The sequence below is a fragment of the Typopeltis vanoorti genome, chromosome 22 (assembly GCF_054136105.1).
Source record: "Typopeltis vanoorti isolate ZY-2024b chromosome 22, IOZ_Tvanoo_1.0, whole genome shotgun sequence".
In the NCBI taxonomy this organism is placed as follows: Eukaryota; Metazoa; Arthropoda; class Arachnida; order Uropygi; family Thelyphonidae; genus Typopeltis; species Typopeltis vanoorti.
Window position 1 is genome coordinate 85,638,152 of NC_143570.1, and position 21,256 is coordinate 85,659,407.

At 37.1% G+C, this 21,256-nt stretch overlaps 1 protein-coding gene across 1 annotated transcript in view; it reads right to left on the reverse strand.

Moving 5' to 3' along the window:
- Frl (formin-like protein) overlaps window positions 1–21,256 on the reverse strand; it is a 516,064-nt gene that overhangs the window by 41,991 nt on the left and 452,817 nt on the right. Inside the window, 2 exon segments of the mRNA XM_090412395.1 lie at window positions 15–131; window positions 20,549–20,650. Coding sequence (XP_090268521.1) covers window positions 15–131; window positions 20,549–20,650 — 219 coding nt within the window.

Below are 21,256 nucleotides of genomic sequence, written 5' to 3' on the forward strand. Positions count from 1 at the left end.
TGAATGATTATTACCTGGCTATTCTTTTTTGCATTTGCATTCTTAGATATATTTTCCTGGGGATGCTTCTGGTGATCTCGAGCAGCTGCTTCTTGCAATTTCCTTCTATTTTCATTTTCCAGTTCAGCTTGCTGAAAACAATAGATATAAAGACATAAACAAGTATTTATCTAATTAACAACATTTTGAAAAACCTGAAAAAAACCTGCAAATTATTCACATAGCATTACATTGGAAAGTAGCCAGTTCTTACTTCTCACCATTAGTAAGGCTGAATGCATCCTCATGGCAAGAGAGAGAGAAATGGTGTGAGGTGCAATCAAAAAAGTATGGTGAATGCTAGAATTCATGAAAGTTTGGTATAAAACACATCATCATAAATTCCCTGGTATATATACCCTAAAGGGAGTGTACAGGATATGATAGTACCACATGAAATTACATCATTACTAATTTACTATCTACAATTTCCCTCCAAATCAGTCTGCTACTTGTCAAGACTCCAACATTATCAGATCTTATATTTCTATCTTCTAAGGCACTTTTTACTGTATCAATTCACCTATATCTTGGTCTTCCCCTGGGTCTTTTTCCTGTCAACATGGCAGAACACTTGTTTTGCTAATCTTTCCTCTCCCATCCTGTTTATGTGACCATACCACTTGAGATTAGCTCTGCTAACACATTCCTGGATGCTGACAATGTTCTTTCCTAATATCCTTGTTTTTAATATGATATTGCCATTGATGTATCTGTTCATGCCCCTAATCTTTCTCGGGACTCTCATAACTGTCTCTAGTCTTTGGTCAAGTGTTTTACTTTTGACCCAGCTCTCAGATCCATAAGTTAAAACTGGTTTGAACGCTGTCTTGTATACAGCTAATTTAGTGTTTTGACTAATTTTGCTCTTATTCCATATAAATTTATTCAGTTCACTTCCTACTATACCAGCTTTGTTGATTCTGTTGTTGATTTCCATATTTAATTTACCATCTTCACTAAAAATCGTGCCCAAGTAGTTGAAATGGTTTACTTGTTCTATAGGTTCTCCATTCACAATGTAGTCGATATTTTCAATGTTTTGGCCTATTTTCATTGTCTTTTTAATGCTGACCTTCATAACATATCTATTACAACAGTTATTCACTTTAGTCAGGGAATCTTGCAGACTTGTAGCGGATTTATTTAGAAGTATAACACATTTGCATAAAGCAAACAGCTAACATTAACATCTCCAATTTTGATATCAGGTTTAATACCACATTGCTTCATAATGTGATCCATATAGATAACGAATAACAGAGGGTATAAAGTACATCCTTGTCTCACACCAGATTTAACATTAAACCACCTTCCTGTACTTCCTTCAATTCTAACTGCTGACTTACAACTCACATAAAGACTAAGTATTGTTTGATACAATGCCCCATTGACACGATATAACTGTAGCGTTTTGAATAGCTTCCCTCTTGGCATCTTGTCATATGCCTTTTCCAGATCTACAAAACTTAAATACAATCTTTGTTATATTCCCATAATTTCTCAACTATCTGTCATAAAGTGAAAATCTGATCCTGACAGTCTCTATTTGGTCTGAATCCAGCTTATTCTTCACCAAGCTTCTCTTCCACAATCCTTCTCAACCGTTTCTCAAGTATACTTGCATATATTTTACCAGAAACACTCAGTAGAGAAATACCTCTGTAATTATCACATTCAGTTTTATTTTCCTTTTTATATATGGGTACTATGAAAGCTCTACTCCAATAATCTGGAATTTGTCCCTCTGTCCAGGCCTTTTGAACTATGCAGGGCAGCCACTTAAAGACATTCATATCTCCATACTTGATCATTTCTGGTCGAATATCATCTACTCCTGCTGCCTTTCCACATTTCAGGCTTTTGATGGCTTTTTCTACTTCAAGTATGGATATGTATTCCTGGCTGCATGCCTGGTCAGTTTTTTTACTACTGAGTTGTCATCACTCCTTGTTTCATTTAGCAATTTTTTGAAGTAATTACTCCATACTTCAAAGAAATCTTTTATTCCTGTTTTCACGTCACCTTTATCATCACTAATTCCTTTTACAGCATTCTTTCATCCATTTCTGTGGTTCTTGAACAACCTCCAGAATATCGTGCCACCTTCTTGATATTTATTTTCTATGTTCTTACCAAAGTCCTACCATGACTTATGTTTAGCTAGTTTTACACAGTGTTTAGCTTTCTTACATTTGTTTCTTTATTCTCTAAGAGCACAAGCTGACTTATTTGCCAGGAACTTTTGATATGCTTAATTTTCTTTCACTCTCTCTTTAACTTCCTGTGTCTACCATGGAGTTCTGATTTTTCTATCTATACAGACAACCTCACCACATGCGATTATGGCTGAATCATTCAATGTTTAATTCAGGGCTTGCCAATGAATCTCCAAGATTTGGTTCCTGTTCTCAAACTTTTGTTTTTTTCTTCAGTCATGTTTGTGTATTTTAGTCTACAGTTCAAATCTGAGAGCTGCTCAACTTTTATTCGCTTTAAAACTTTCTTACATGTTCTTCTTTTCAATATGAAATTCAATTTTATGATGCTCAAGACTAAATGGTAATCACTTGCAATTTCAAATCCTCTGTACACTCTGGTGACCTGCACCAGTGGGAAAACATCACTATCAACAATAACATAGTCAATGAGACTTTCCTTATTCCTTGCCTCTTCTCTCCATGTGAATTTGTGTACATTTTTATGGTGTTAGTAATAACCAGTCCATGTCCTGAGCAGAAATCCAACAGGTATTTGCCATTATTATTAGCTTTGCTCTTTTCTCCAAATTTTCCCAAAACATTTTTATATGTCTGACAATCACTTCCTACTCTGCTATTTAGCTCACCAACAAGGACCAACTTTTCCTTTTTCATTGTGTCAGTACTTTCTCTAGAGCCTCAAAAAAAATTCCTCCACTTCTACCTTAGTAGAACCTTCTGTGGGACCATAGGCACAAATAAGTCTCATTGTCCAGTTCCCCATTCTGATATTTGCCCACATCACTCTACTTGACACTGCCTGCCATTCAAGAAGATTAGCCTCGTATTTAATGTTGAATACTATGGCTACTCCTTCTTTTCCTCGTTTGTCATTACTTGAATATAACATTTTGTATTTATTGCTCAGAAAGATCTCACCAATTTTTGTCTTTTTTGTTTCAGTCACCCCTATTATGTCTATCTGGTACTTATCCAATTCCTCAGCTAGCTCCATTTCTTTGCCATTCAGGCTTCTTATGTTGATAGTATCGATCTTGAACTCTGGTGATGTTGAGTTGCGGTGGATTTTAAGATTTGTTCCAGTAGCTGACTTTTGGTTGTTTGCCCTAGTTCCCTGACGAAAACAACAGGGCTTTGTTTAACTGGGCGACACCCCAGCAGGTATGAAATTCTGTCATGTTGTACCATCATTTTTTTTTTGGTTTAAGCCAATAAGAATACAATTTGATTGGCTAAATCCGAAATTGCCAGCCCATCCTCGTTCGTTCAGTATCCAGGTAGATACCTAAAAGGGGTGCACCACGAGAAGGTGAGGATTGGACATTAGGTCAGAAGCCCTGATTGGTTCTCCACATTCCTTTAAATGCTATGTGAAGGTCTCCTCTCAGTTATATAGCTTTGACTATTAAGCACCCTATTTATATTTGTATAAAACACAAATATAAATTAATATCCTTCAAAGTAGCCTCTGTCTTTCCACACACTTGTCCCAACATTCTAGCCACTTTCTGACAGTTTTGGTAGTCATCTTTCTTTAGCTTTTTTAGGCTAGTTGTCATGCCACTTCAATTTCTTGTACTGATGCGAACACTCTCCCTTCACTGTCAATTTCAACTTTGGAAAGAGCCAGAAAATCACAGAGTGCTGAACTGGGTGAATAGAGTGGATGTGGGCACAGTAACATTTTATTGGCAAGAACTGCCAAATAAGAAGAGATGTGCACCATCAAGCATTGTTGTGATGCAACATGAAACCATCTACCCATTTTTATGGTCTTTTACAACACACATCATTCTGAAAACATTCCAGTACTCTTTTGTAATATTCACAGTTGACTGTAGTGCCCACAGATATGAATCTCTGCCCACACTATCCCCTCAGATAATTAAAAAAAAAAAAAAAAAAAAAAAAAAAAAAAAAAAAAAAAAAAACAGGGCTTTCCATTGTGAACTCCAAATCTTGGTCTGAGGATAATCATAGCCTACACCCATGATTTGTCTCCTGTTATGATGCTCTGAAAAGATTTCAGATCTGAAGTCACATGATCATCGTTTTGGATGCAAAACTGTGTTTACAACTAAAAGAGCAAAATGATCGACTCAAAACTCATTACATGACTGACAGATATGGGATCATGCGATTCCTCTCGGCTTCTTTCTTCTTCCAATCGATTAAGCAGTGCAAATGTAGTCATCAAACTTTCTCATCACACATCACATGATGTTTTACAACCCTAACTAGTATTTTATTGGTTCGATGAAAATTCACCAAAAACAGTTAATGAAAAGACAGTTTACAATCCATCGGAAGAGCAATTTGCCGAATAAGCAATTTGTCGATCCACAGTTCATTGCATTTGCTATATGTTCAAATCAGGATTTTTGTGAGGAAAAAGTTATATCTCGAACTATAAGATGGGTGATTACAGCAAATTCAGGAGCCAGCTTGCAGCAATATCATGGAATGAGAAATTGAATGGGAAGGAAATCAGTGCTGCTTGGTCTCTATTCAAGAATTATCTGGCAGAAGCAATGACTGAGTGTTTTCTGAGGGTCAGAAGATTAAATAAGTTGGTGGAAAATGGATGACTGAAGAGGTAAAACATGCAATATGGAAGAAAAAAGGCATTATGGAGGTGGCACAAGATGAATGGAGATAATCAGCTACATGAGAAATACAAAGAGCAAGCAAGGAAGGTAACTCGCTTAGTATGGGTAGCAAAAGTGCAGTATGAGCAACAATTAGCAAATGTGTTAAAAGAAATCCTAGAGAGTTTTTTTGATATGTAGCCAGTAGAAGGAAGAATGATTATGAGAGGATGATGTTGGTCAGTGATAATGGGAGAATGATAACCACTGAAGAGGATATAGTAAAGGTGTTAAATGAGCAGTTCATTAAAGTATTCCACCCTTGTGATTGTAACATAATGCAGAACTTGAGAGCAGTGGGAATGGGGAAGGAACCACTGATGGAGGCTGAGCAGGCGGTATGAGGAATTGAGTAAACTTGATGGTATATCATTGTGTACCTTGTGAGAATGTTCCAGGGAGTTAACAACGCCTTTAACATACAATCTGCTTTTCTGGAGTTGTGGTTAAGGTGTTGAAGAAGCTAGTGAGGACAAGGATTCAGAACTGGGTGGACAGCCATAGAATTCTTTTTAGTGGACAGCATGGGTTTGCTAAAGGAAGACCGTGTTTTGGCAATCAGCTTATTTATTATAACAAAGACGAATACATTGGACAAAGGGGATGCATATATATAATAATAATAATAAACAAAACCCTTCAGTTGAAAGGCTTGGGTTCGAATCCTGTCTATGACACGATTAATTATTATCAGTCCTCTTCAGGGTTTTTCCTCTAGGAATCAGGCAAACTAGTCCCATGACCACACATATTTGCAAACAGGAAACATTTGTCGGACAATGGGAAAACCATGTTGTTCTATAATTATACCCTAGTAAAGTAGCATTGCTAGTCCACTAACCATTAGGTTGATCAGAGAGGATGATGGGGAATAATAACAAATTTTACTACTAACAATAATAATTAGCAGTAATAGGTACCCTTTAATTAGGAATGTAAGGATTGCATGAGATAAAGTATTCACGTCAAAAGATTTTACATAATCTTTTACAGATTGTGTAAAACATGTGAAATACACAAAATGCATATACTGACTGAAAGAAATTGTTCTCTCTCAAAGGGGGGGGGGGAGAAAAAGAAAGAAAGAAAAATTACCACACATCTAATATTATATGAAGGGAATATGCTAAGCATTTATTAATTCAATAAAAACTACAGTTCTTTTTGATAAATCCACTTCACTTCATAATTAATTTTTAGATCAACTGTTCATTCAATAATTTTTGATTTTTCAATGAATTGTGTTTTTAATTAATTGCTGCTCGATGAATTGTTTTTCGCGGAACTGCTTTTTTGATTAGCAGTTGTTCAATGAACTGTCTTTCGATTTATTGTTTATTTCATTAATTGTTTTCGGTGAATTTTCTGGATACCATTTTATTCATATTTGTGTGTGTGTTCTAGGACTCTGATGAGTACTAAAATTAAAAACCTTACTTGCATGCCAAATAGATACTAATTTTCAAAATGGCTGAAAAAAAAACACTGGGCATAAGTTTCTATAGCTGGAGACCAGAAACTAACCTCTAACATTCATTCTTCAGAAGAAAAAGCATCTAGGTTACACAGAATTTTATATAATAAAGCAGTCAATCAGATTTCCCACAAGTTCACATCTTAAATAGCTATCTTGCACTATATTTCATTAGTATAACAATTAAGCAAGCATAACAGAATTAGTACATTTGTGTATCCAGTTTATCTAACTATTGGTTGATTAGATAAGCTCTTAATACTACTCTTGTTACAAATGTATATTCTGAGAGGAATTTACATTCCCAACAATTAAAGCAATGTCAGCTAAGTAGTCACTTCTACATTGTGGTCAACCTGCTGTTTCCTTAGTATACTTGGTTCACTTTTTGAACATATGAGATGTTTTATTTACTGGTAAAGGTCTCTTTCAGGAGAGTAAAATAAAAGTAGCTAATATTAAAGTAATGGAGTTTGCTACATGCGAATTAACAGCATGAGCAGTGCAGTGTATTTAAAACACATTGATAATGCAACCTGTGGTAGATTAATAATGTATGATAATAACTGTTGTTACGATGTGTATCATGTCCAAGATCCACATGTGCCAGGTTTATGATGAAGGAAGACCATACATGATGGAGGATAAATCCTAGTTTTTTGTAGCTTTGAATGGGGGTTTTGTAACATTTTTGAAGACCTCTCAAATGTCCTCGCAAAGTAGTCATGATCAATGCATAACATTTCTGTACACTATCACAGAGTTTGTTTCTGTTGTATAGGAAGCTAGTTCTGATTCATGTTGGTTTCCTTTTCTTGATAGATTCAAACACATGTATCTTACCTGACTGACATGTTTATCTCATACAGTACATTTCACATGAACAAAGGACTTTGTATACTCTTGGCTTTTCAAGGTGAATGGGAAAGTTTTTAAGGATGAAGGGAACTTGAGATTTTCTTTATAAGAAAGAATGCCTCTTCTGCTTTAAACTCTCATTTATTTTGTCCCAACTATGCTGAAATTGTTAGGAGACTCGAAACAATTCATTATTAAGTTTAATGGAATAAAAACAGCAAAAAGAAATCACACACACAAACAATAAGTGGAAGAAGTTAGACCAGAGGTCAAAAGTCCTAAATAGGGTGGATGCCCTCTATGTCATACTTTGGACATATTATGTGAGCAAATGACAGTATGGAGAAGATGATGATGTTTGCTAAAGTTGATGGAAGCAGGAGAAAACCAAGAATTAGATGGGTGGATGGAGTTAAAGAAGCAACTGGAATGTGCTTGGAAATTCTGAAAGATATGGCCAGGGACAGATCTGAATCAGAGTGTATGTTCAGAGAATCACCAGGAGTCAAAAACAACTGGATGGAACATAACACACACACACATACACACCTCTATTGATGATGGTAGCTAGCCTTGATTGCTGGTGGCAGGTCTAAGAACTGATGTTTACTAAATTTTGGAAGTTTAGACACAATTATATTTATTTTATTTGCTGCCGATTCCAAAACATAAGTCTTTCAAGTTTGTATTTGCTGTGGTGAAGCATAGTAGTTTTTTCCCATTTGATTCTCTGCAAGGTATCTAAGGCATGGCCAGTTAAAACTGACTGACTACAGTTGTGGCAGAAAATGTTTACAGATCTCCCAGTTAGCCCGTAATATGACAAGTTGCAAGAATAACGAACCCTGTACACTCCAGGAACAGAGAGGGGGGATGATCTTTAGAAAAGCAGATGAGGGCTGACAGCTTCATACGAGGTTTGAAAAGCAGCACAGAGATTATATTTCTTTAAAATTCTGGTTACTTTTTCTGAGGTGCCATGGATATAAGGAATAGTAATAGCATTAATATAATATCTATGTGGAGAGGGATGTGAAGTGATGGGAGGAACAATCATCATCATCAATTTCCTGATATGTACCCACAAAGGGTATTCAGGTTACCATAACAGCACAGCACGATTAAGTTTACATTATCATTAATCTCCTTTTAACAATTTTGACTATCAACTTATCATGTGGTAATTATCAAAAGCATGTGGAATATGACTGTATAAATCTACCAAAGATTTGGGAGACAGTCATCCTAAGACAAAATTAATCTCTGTTTTTTCTCTCTCATTTTTTTTTTTTTAAAACTTAGATGGTGCTTAATTAAGACTTTAGTCTTTGTGTTGCACGCTACAATTACTCATACTAGTCCCACTGTTAACCGGATTGCAGTTGTGTCGCTACCGTAACAAACTGTGCTTGTGTGCTCTGAAGATACCAGCGAAGTATTAGCAATTAATTTAATAAATAGTTATTTTCTTATCAACCTGTGTTTGCATCTATACCGTTAAAATCCAATCAACAATGATCAAACTCGATTTCAAATCTAAGTATACTACTGTGTATCCATCTCCCATGTCCAATGCAGTCATCACCTTACTGTAATAAATAAAGAAACATGACCTCCCTTTAGCAAATCCATGCTGTCCATCAAAGACTAACCTCTCCAACCACAAGACCTAACATACAGATTAGCCTATAATTTGAAGCACGAGTTCTGTCACCTTCCTTATGAAGCAGTACAATCTTGCCTTTCTTCTATTCCTTTGGAACTTGACCAAATACAAGACTCATATTAAACAAATATACCAAGGCAGATGTCAATTCCCTGGTACCCCTATCATATCCAGATGGCTCTACTGCATCATCACCCACAAAAAAAAGCCAATCTTGGCTTCACACTTTGCTTCCAATGCACACATAACTATCGATGGTAAACGTCCCCAACTATTCCAGATGCCAAACATACAATGCCCCTATATCCTTTTGCCAGAAAAAGATCAGAAAAATATTGTCCAAATTAGACACAAAAAAGTCTCCTGGACTTTATGACATTCTGCCAATTGTCCTGAAAGTTGTGCACCAGAACTGATTCCTATTCTATGTTGCCTGTATATACTCTCTTACTCCACTGGTATCTATCCCACAGCTGGAAATTGGCCTATATTCAACTTCCCAAGAAGAGTGACAAATAACTGCTGTCTAACTACTGTCCTATTTCACTCACCTCAGTCCTGCCTAAAGTAATGGAGAAAACCATCAATTACCAACTCCTACACCACTTGAAGGCACCCATCTAATAAACGACCACCAGTATGGATTCCGATGCTGCTGATCAACAGGAGACCTGCTCACATATGTCACCCATCTCTGGACAAATGTCATGGAGAAGTTTGGTGAATCTCAAGTGTTTGCACTTGATATTTCCAAAGCTTTTGAATGGGAATTATTATTATTATTATTAAGTGACACCTCCAGGGAGTCCAAAGACCAATTGAAGGAGAGTGTGACAACAGTATCGAACTATCGATGCCCCTTCCAACTACTAACCACATTCAAACTTGCTTAACTTTTTGCATGAGCCATTAGTAGCAGAGGCTCTACCAATCGACCAACTTTTGCTGGCTATGGAACAAAGGTTTACTAAGACAGACCATCATGTCTCAGGGTTTCTGTAGTTGAATTACCAGCTTTCTGTCTGGATGTACACTATGTGATGATGGATGGTTCCTTATCCTCTCACCATTCAATTAATGCTGGGGTCTCACAAGGTTCCGTTCTTTCACCAACCCTCTTCTTTCTATATATCAATGACCTACTTCAGTTGGCCTTCAACTCAATACACAGTTTTGTGAATGACAGTACATTGCACTCCTCCCTTTCATTTGATAAACCTTACTCTACACAACTCACCTCAACCTACAGACTATCAACCACCACCACCCTCACAATTTTGATCGCCAGCTATCCTCCAATGGTGTTCAGATAACCTTGTCAATTTCAATGCTAGTAAAACCCAATTCTGTCTTATTTCTCAAAAAAAGAACCATTTTCTCCCAGCATTATTTTTGCCAACACCCAAATTTCCAGAAAAGATGAGATTTCTCTTCTTGGAATTACCCTGACATCAAGACAGTATAAAAGTCACAGCAGAAAATAACTGGAATTCAGAGTAAAAGCAGTGAAATAACTGATTTAACAAAGAAAGTGAATAAGCAGTAACAAGAAAAGAAGACAGAAATAACTGGCACTTAATAATTTACTTGATATTCATGTTACTCAAATATACAAGGGTAGAGAAAGAGTGCAGTAAGAAAAAAACAATAAAATAGGAAGACCAAAAAAAAAAGATAAGATTTACATGAACAAACTGAAGAAATCCAGAAAAACAAGTCACAAATAACCAAACAAAGAAATTTCTATGTTAGACACCCAAAATGCAGAACAACATATGAATAAAATCATAATCAACAATAGCAATGGACAAACATTAGTCATGAAAGATGAAAGAGCAATCAGGCAGAGTTTGCTATTTCATCTCTGTGAAATAATTTATGCTATGCTTTCAGGCTTGTTATTCCTATATTTTGATCTTCTGTATATCCTGTAAAACTGTTTTGTTTTTATTCTAGCTTTGTATTTATGGCTTAACTTTCTATTATAATTCAGCATTTGGAAATACTTTTCTTTCTAAAAAGCTACATTACACTCAGAAAGTGGAGCAAATATTATCCTTACTACTTTGAAATAATTTAGCCCATATTCACATAGTTGTATGATAAAAGAATTAGATTCATTTCTAAATTTTATTTTGGTATTCTTGTTTACTGTATGTGATAGAAGAGATCTCCCAATGATGATTTTAGAAGTTGAATATTTCTTCTTTTGCATCTCTTTTGTACCATCTCCATTACTGTTTTTAACTCGAATCTTTGGTAGGGCTGTTGTTTCCCCTTCGTTGTTTTTATAGACTACCATAACTGAGATTTATCACTCTGTCAGCATGTTCTGCAACTCAATCCACTCAACAGCACATCACTTGCACCTTTTGTTTTTGCAAGAGCCTATGAGAGAGTGATCATCAGTTAATTGAACTTACCTTTACCTATCAAGAATTTTGGTGCACCATCCAATATATAACACCAGTATTACAATGATGAGGAGATTTAGGATTTATATAGGCTAGAAGCTGTACAGGTGAGTAGTGAATAACTCATTACCAACAAACAGAGCACTTCAGGTGTTATTTTTGCACCAGAAAATACCAGAGGTGCAAGTCAGCCTAAAAATGGAAATAAATCTTACTATGCCTGGATATCTGAATATTATCGAAGTGAGAAAAGGAGAAAGTGAGATCCTCCTGGCAAGAAAAAAAAAAAACTATTTTTTAGTAACAATGAATTTGATGAAGTTATTTCTAACATAATGAAGAATGATGAGCAGTTTGGTGTTTTGAGTATCTTGACTTCCTCACGACTTTTAGGTATCATGACTGGAAGATCACGAATTTTGACTATAGCCTCAACAACTGTTGTCTGGTTCAACTATTCAAACTACATTCTGCATGACTTCTTCTGTCAAAGAGTAGGCTTGTGTATTCACCAGATCAAGCATCCCGTTTCAGAGAATATCAAACTTATGATACTTTATTTTGATCTGTTTTGGCTCAAATTTTCATGCAGACTTTGTTGCATTAATTGCTGTCAATATTATTCTCCGAATTCCAATGACCAATCATCATAATCATCTTCATCAAATTCCTGACGTGTATCCTCAAAGGGTGTACAGGATATGATAGTACTACCTGAAAAATTTACATCATTACTAACTTCCTATCTAAAATTTTCCTCTAAATCAGTCTGTTACCTGTCAAAACTACAATTTTATCAGATCTTATATTTCTATCTTCTAAGGCACTTTTTACCATATCAATCCACCTATATCATGGTCTTCCTCTGTGACTTCTTCCTGCTAACCTGTCGGAGAACAGTTGTTTTGCTCATCATTCTCTCCCATTCTGTTTAAGTGACCATACCACCTGAGATCAGCTCTGCTGATGCATTCCTGGATGCTGACAATATCAATTTCTTTCCTAATATCCTTGTTTTTAATATGATATCACCATTGATGCCTTCTGTTTATTATTATTATTATTATTATTATTACTATTATTACGGGCAACTCCAGGGAGTCATTAGACTCATCGAGGGAGGCCCCAAATCATATTCATCACAACTATTCGACATTCATACAGTATCTATCATACCTTGCCTTAAACTCATTCACTGTCACAGCATCCACCACAGACTCAGGGAGCGCATTCTACTCATTCACTACTCTAAAAGTAAAGAACCCAGCTCTAACACCTTTACTAACCACACTTTTGCCCAGTTTCCATGGGTGTCCCCTAGTCCTCCCACAACCAGCCCTGTTCTCAAAAATATCTTCTGAATTAATTTTATAGAAACTCTTCAGTAATTTGAATGTCTCAATCACATCTCCCCTCCTCTGCCTATCAACCAATTTTTGCAACCCACAAATCCTCAACCTGTTCTCATACGGTTTATTCCACAGACCTGCTATCATCTTGGTCACTCGCCTCTGGATCCTCTCCACCTCCTCCTCATCAAGAAGAAACCTAGGTGACCAAATCTGAGCACAGTAGTCGAGATGGGGTTCCTCTGTATCAAGGCTCGATACAGAGGAACAATAACCTGCTTGTCTCTGCTTGTCAACGTATTCTTCAGCAACCAAGTGATTTGATGAGCTGATTTGGCCACTTTTGCAATGTGTCCCCTAAATTTCAATTCCTTATCCACCAACACTCCTAAATCTCGTGCCTCATCAATTTCCTGGAGCACGGTTCCACCAATGCAGTAAACTGCCGCCAATCTTTTCACCCCAAAATGCATAACCTTACATTTTGCCACATTAAATTGACATCCATTCTCCTTAGCCCAGACCTCCAATCTATCCAAATCATCCTGCAAATTTTTGACGTCATCTGCATTCACTATTGCCCTACCCAACTTCGCATCATCCGCAAACAAATGAACTGTTCCTCTCAGATCCTTTCCTATATCATTAATGAACAAATTAAACAGCAGTGGTCCAAGAACAGATCCTTGTGGCACACCACTCGTCACAGGCCATCTTGTGGACTCTACTCCTGAGTAAACCACTCTCTGATATCTCTCCGTCAACCACCCTCCTATCCATCTCACCAACCCTATGTCCATTCCCATATGCTGCAATTTACTGATTAGAATTCCATGTGGTATCCTGTCAAAGTCCTTAGCAAGGTCCAGTAGAATCACTGTAAACCCATTACCCTTATCCAGTTCAGCCGTCATTGTGTTATAATACGTGAGCAAGTTACTGAGGCATGACCTACCCTTCACAAAACCATGCTGTCCCCGATACAGTATCCCATTTTCTTCTATCCAATCTTGTATTTTCCTCTTGACTCTTTTCTCTAAGACCTTGATAATGATTCCTGTTATGCTGATTGGCCGGTAATTTTCAACAGCAGCCTTGGAACCACCTTTGTGCAGTGGAACTATTTTCCCCTCTTTCCACCCCCTTGGGACTGACCCAGTCCTGAGGCTCAAATTAAGCAAAATGGTCAAGGGCACTGACAATTCTTTGGCCGCTTCACGTACGACACGAGCTGGTATACCATCCAATCCCACAGATATATTGACATTGAGGTTCTGTAATAGACTAGTTACCTCTACTTCATTCATCACAATTCCAGTATAAGCTGTTGGTTCTTCTATTCCTGCAAAGTCACCACCTGGATGATATACTCTTGCAAAGTGCTCGCTCAGTAATTCCACAATATCGACTGATTCGGTTACCTCCCTACCCTCAGCATTTTTTAAGATCATTCTACCATGAGCATTTTTCCTTTTACTTGCAACATATTGAAAAAACTGTTTGGGATTCTCTTTAGCCTACATGGCCAATTTTCTTTCGTAATCCGCTTTTGCTTTTCTTACTACCCTTGTTACCATCCTGGTCTGAGCTTTATACTGTTCCTGCCTGATGGTCACCGTTCTCCTTAAATTCCCTCCACAATTGTTTCTTTTTTTGCTGCTCAAGCTTAATAGTGTTATTCATCCATTTAACCCATACTTGATTTATTATTCGGACTCTTGTTATACAGTCAACCATTGCCTCCTGCAAACAGTTCTTAACCACCTTCCATGCACTATCAACATCCAGCCCTTGCAGTTTTACATACCATGGCACTGAGCCAAGCACACACCTAAGCTTGTCATACTTACCAGCCTGGTAATTCCACATGTACCCTGTCTTAATTGTAAATTCGACTCCTTTAGCCACCTCCCAAGTCATGACCTTATGGTCACTCTCACCAATTGGTGGCAACATAGTCATGTTCGTTACCGCCACATTCTCAGTTGCAATTACTAGGTCTCCAGCACTCTCTGTCCCCTGGTATTTTCCAATACATATTGCCATAGATAGTTGTCCCTTAATAACCGCATAAAATCCAATTCCTTCCTCCCATGTGTCCTCTCCTCTTTCCAGTCAATGTTACAATTGAAATCACCCATAATAATTACCCTCCTTCCACTCATTTCTTCTATTTGCTTATGCATACTATCCCCATCATCCACTCCATCACCCAGTCTATAGCAGCACCCAATTGTATATTTTGTTCTGCTAGATTCTATCTCACACCAAACAGCCTCAAATGTGCTTTTTTCCACATCCTGCAGTTCAACTTCTATACTCCTTGGCTGAAGCTCATCAGCTATCATCAATAACACTCCTCCCCCCTTTTTATTCACCCTGTCACTCCTGAACACGCTATACCCGTCGCATTCAATCCCACTAGCTTTATCATCTTCTGTCAGCCATGTTTCACTAATACCGACAACCTGTGGCCTGGAAGTGCCAACCATGGCCCAAAACTCTTCCTTCTTGTTCCTAATACTCCTGGCATTAGTGTACATGAATCGCAGAAGCCCATTTGTCCCATCCCTACTTTGATGCCTTATACTAACTATCCTATTCTGATTTGTTGTCTGTCGTACTCGCTCGGGCATAATATACTCATTCATACACTTAACTGCCCCCTAAAGTCTGCATATCTACTCCCCCCCTCTTAATAAATCTAGTTTCCATGAGTCTGTACATCCACTTCCACATCATTCATCAACACTCTTTCAAGTCTCCGTACACCAACTCCATTCAAATGTAACCCATCCATCTTATGTAAGTCCTTTTGCCCATCGAACTCATTCCACACCACTCTCCATGCATAACCCACACATAAAGTCATTGGCAATTATAGCCCTCCTTCTAAACACTTCGCTATCATACCGTGGTAAGATACTCACCATCCTAACTCTCTCACTCTTCTCTTTTGTTACCTCAAACAACTCCCTCACATCCTCTATCATTTCCATTTTGTCCTCTTTCAAATCATTCGTTCCTGCCACGATTATCATCTCTTTCACCCTCTGTTTTTGCAGTCGAATAGATTCGCTGAAGTCCTTTATGTTTGCACCCGGCTGGTACGACTTCGTTAAACTCTCAATTATTACGCCTCTTAATAGCGAATCCCCATACAGCACTCGCTCCTTCGTTTTATTGACGTTCACGAACATTCTATTATTTGCCGTCACAGACTTCCGCCGGTTATTTGTCGGTACGTTCAACACACATTTTTCCATACGCTCCAGTTGTCTTTTAGCTCTGTGTATCGCACCATTCAAACAGGCAATTTCGCTACTCGCATTTATCTCACCATTTTCATTATCGATCAAATCATCCATTCTTTCTATGTTTCTACCTTCATTTACACTTTCGGCGACGCTCTCACACCTATCTGGCACTACCACGCAATTCTCTAGCACACCGCCATTTTCTACATTCTGACTATCGTTAATGATATCACTCTCGACACATGAAACACACTTGAAGTCCTCATTCTCTTTACACTTTCTACACATATTAACTCCACTATCACTTTCTAACCAGACTCCCACCACTCTTCGCAAGGCATACATCTCACAGACAGCACATTGCATAAATTCGTTTACATCAAAACTCTTAAACAAACATGGCGACCTGGCCGCCATTTTTTTCTTTATCAGTGCCATGTGTACGCTATCTTTTCTTAACAATAATAATTAAAATAACAGAAAACACACAAAAATTGCACAGACACACCAAGAACAAAAAGCAAACAATACTACTTAAAATTCTAGTAAAATATCTAATGTTAACACAAAATACTACTAATCTTTTCAGGAGCTCTCGACAAGCCGACGATCTAATCAGTGCGACACCAAGCGACGATCTGTGATTATGCCCCTAATCTTTCTCAGGACTCTCATAACTGCAGTCTCTATTCTTTGGTCAAGTGTTTTACTTCTAACACAGTTCTCATATACATAAGTTAAAATTGGTTTGAACACTGTCTTATATACAGCTAATTTAGTGTTTTAACTAATTTCTCTCTTATTCCATATAAATTTATTCAGATAACTTCCTACCATACCAGTTTTGTTGATTCTGTTGTCGATTTACATATTTAATTTACAATCTTCACTAAAAATTATATCTAAGTAGCTGAAATGTTTTACTTGTTCGATAGGATCTTCATTTACAATGTAGTTGATATTTTCAAAGCTTCTGCCTATTTTCATTGTCTTTGTCTTGTTATTGCTGACCTTCATACCATATCTATTATAACAGTTATTCAATTTAGTCAGGGAATCTTGCAGACTTGGAGCGGATTTATTCAGAAGTATAACATCATCCGCATAAAGCAAAAAGCAGAGGATAACATCTCCAATTTTGATATCAGGTTTAATACCACTTTGCTTCATAATGTGATCCATATAGATAATGAATAACAGGGGGGATAATGTACACCCTTGTCTGACACCAGATTTAACATTAAACCATCTTGCTGTACTTCCTTCAATTCTAACTACTGACTTACAACTCAAATGAAAACTAAGTATTGCTTGATATAATGCTCCATTGACACCATACAACTGTAGCACTCTGAACAGTTTTTCTCTCTCTTGGCACCCTGTCATATATCTTTTCCAGATCTATAAAACTTAAATAAAGATCACTGTCATATTCCCATGATTTTTCAACTATTTGCCGTAACATGAAAATTTCATCCTGACAGCCTCTATCTGGCCAGAATCCAGCTTGTTCTTCACTAAGCTTCCCTTCCACAATCCTCAATGTTTCTCAAGTATACTTGAATAAATCTTACCAGGAACACTCAGTAGAGAAATACCTCTGAAATTCTCACATTCAGTTTTATTTCCCTTTTTATATGAGAGTACAATGAGAGATCTACTCCAGTCATCTCGAATGCATACCTCTGTCCAGACCTTCTGAACTATGCAGTGCAGCCACTGAATGACTTTTATACCTCCATGATTGAGCATTTCTTGAATATCATCTATTCCTGCTGCCTTTCCACATTTCTGCCTTTGATGGCTTTTTCTACTTCAAATATGGATATGTATGCCTGGTCAGTGTTTTTTTTAACCATTGGGCTGTCATCACTGCTTGTTTCATTTAACAATTATTCGAAGTAATTACTCCATACATCAAGGATATCTTTTTCTTCAGTTTTCATGTCACCTTATCATCCCTAATTTCTTTTACAGCACTCTTTCCTCCATTTGTGAGCTTTTCCAACAGCCTCCAGAATATCTTGCCACCTTATGATAGTTATTTTCTATGTTCTTATTAAAGTCTTTCCATGACTTTCATTTAGCTAGTTTTACACAGATTTTAGCTTTCTTACATTTGTCTCTGTATTCTCAAATTTTCTGACTTATTTGCCAGGAACTTTTGATATGCTTTCTTCTTTTCCTTCACTTCCTCTTTAACTTCCCTTGTCCACCATGGAGTTCTCATTTTTCTGTCCTTGCAGACAACTTCACCACATGTTGTATCTCTGGCTGAATCAATGTTTTCTTCAGGGCTTGCCATTGAAAATCCAAGGTTTGTTTCCTGTTCACAAACTCTTTCATTTTTTCTTGAATAATGTTTGTGTATTTTAGTCTGCAGTTCACATCTGAGAGCTGCTCAGCTTTTATTCGCTTTAAAACTTTCTTACATGTTATTCTTTTCACTATGAAATTCAATTTTATCCTGCTCAAGACTAAATGGTGATCACTTCCAATTTCAAATCCTCTGTACACTCTAGTGTCCTGCACCAGAGAGAGAAAACATCACTATCAAGAATAACATAGTCAACAAGATTTTTCTCATTTCTTGTCTCTTCTCCATGTGAATATGTGTACATTTTTATGTTGGAACATGGTGTTAGTAATAACCAGTCCATGTTCTGAACAGAAATCAAACAGGTATTTGCCATTATTATTATCTTTGCTCTTTTCTCCAAATAAATTTTCCCAATATATTTTTGTATGTCTGACAATCATTTTCATCATCATCATCAAATTCCTGACATGTACCCGCAAGGGGTGTACAAGATATGATAGTACTACATGAAAAATTTACATCATTACTGACTTCCTATCTACAATTTTCCTCCAAATCAGCCTGTTACTTGTCAAGACTCCAACATTATCAGATCTTAAATTTCTATCGTCTAAGGCACTTTGTACCGTATCAATCGACCTATATCTTGGTCTTCCTCTGGGTCGTTTTCTTGCCAACCTGGCAGAGAACACTTGTTTTGCTAATCTTTCCTCGTCCATTCTGTTTAAGTGACCATACCACCTGAGATTAGCTCTGCTAACGCATTCCTGGATGCTGACAATGTCAAGTTCTTTCCTAATATCCTCGTTTTTAATATGATATTACCATTGATGCCATCTGTTCACGCCTATAATCTTTCTCAGGACTCTCATATCTACGGTCTCTAGTCTTTGGTCAAGTGTTTTACTTCTGACCCAGCTCATTTTGACCGAATCATTTTCTACTCTGCTATTTAGATCCCCAACAAGGACCAACTTTTCATTTTCACTGTGTCAGTTGCTTTTTCTAAAGCCTCAAAAAATTCCTCCACTTCTGCTAAGGTAGAAGTGGAGGAATTTTTTGAGGGACCTTCTGTGGGACCATAGGCACAAATAAGTCTCACTGTCCAGTTCCCCATTCTCATATTTGCCCACATCACTCTACTTGAGACTGCCGGCCATTCAAGAAGATTAGCCTCGTATTTAATGTTGAATACTATGGCTACTCCTTCTTTTCTTTGATTGTCATTGTCTGAATATAACATTTTGTATTTATTGCTCAGAAAGATCTCACCAGTTTTTGTCTTTTTGGTTTCAGTCATCCATATTATATCAATCTGGTACTTATCCAATTCCTCAGTTAACTCCATTTCTTTGACATTCAGTCTTCTCATGTTGATAGTACTGATCTTGAACTCTGGTGATGTTGAGATGGGGTGTGTTTTAGGATTTTTTCCAGTAGCTGACTTTTCGCTGTTCACCCTGGTTTCCTGGCAAAAACAACGGGGGCCTTCTTTAACTGTGCGAAGCCCCCAGTCGGCATGAAATTCTATCATGTTGTACCATCATTTTATATTGTGATTTAAGCTAATAAGAACACAATTTGGTCAGCTAAATCCCAAATTGCCAGCCCATCCTCGTTCGTTCAATATCCAGGTAGATACCTAAGAAGGTGCACCACGAGAAGGTAAGGATTAGACATTAGGTCAGAAGCCCTGGTTGGTTCTCTGCATTCCTTTAAAGGCTCTGTGGAGGTCTCCTCTCAGTTATACAGCTTTGACCCTTAAGCACCCCAAGAATGACCCTGACCCATTAATTATTTAACTCCAAAGTTTGATTTTCTGCACTCTAAATACATAAATGCTGGAGTCATTTATCTTGGAGACTTCAGTTTTTACAACTCAAGCTGCCTTCCCTTCTCTAATTCCACTCACCAAGTGGAAGAAATGCAAGGCTTTTGCAAATCTAACACAAATATCCATCTACCCATCAGAATACTAACAGTCTTCACCATCTTTCCAACAGCCTGTTTCAAAACAGAACTTTCCTTCCAAATTATAGATGTCAACTCTCTCTCTTACACACACACACACACATCTCTTATCAGGACCACACGAATAGTAGAATTACATAAAGAAAAAAACATGCTTTCACCCTCATGTAAGAACTTAAATAACTGCTAGACAAAACTATTCTTCATTAGAATTTTAACCAAATATAACAATTTGTGTATTTCTCACCATACATCAGGTAACATTACTATATTAATATTGCTAGTATGGGTATAATTTTAAGGCAGATTTATATTTAGATAAAAACTTACCTTAAATGCCTTTGTGAAGCGTACAAATATTGAAAAAAAGGTGTTGGCAGGTAACGTACGTGAACTCTCACCAAAATATTCTACACAATCTGCATATGCTTCCTATTTAAAAACAGATTCAAAAAGATTATAATTCAACATGGGGTAATAAATTATCCTTGTGCAAATTAGTAATACTTATCTTTTGTATAAAAGATTACATTTTCATGAATACAAAGAGAGAGAGAGAGAGAGAGAGAGAGAGAGAGAGAGAGAGAGAGGAGGAGAAACTGCTCCTCCCCAATGATATACCAATAATGAACTAATCAAATGCATCTTTATTCCAAGCAATTTTTTATTGTCATACAAATGCTTGCTTTTGTATCATATCGCATACATGTGGAATGGTCATTTACAGGCAATACTGAGTTAGCGTATGATGAGAGACAGATGTCACCAACCATGAGGCAACTCATATTTTTCTCTCTTATAAAATGGATTAGGACTTGAGAACACATAAATTCTCTACTTGAGAAGTCAATGGTCAGCCCCATGTAATAAGTCATGTGTTTGCAGCCAGTATAAACTGGAGGAATATGATGCTCCCAAGTCAGTGTAACTATATCCAGGTGAAAAGGGTTGCAAGAAGGGAACTGACAGAGTTTGAAAGAGGCAATATGGTAGGATGCTATGTTGCAGGTCTATCTGTTGCAAACTCTTGACAAATTA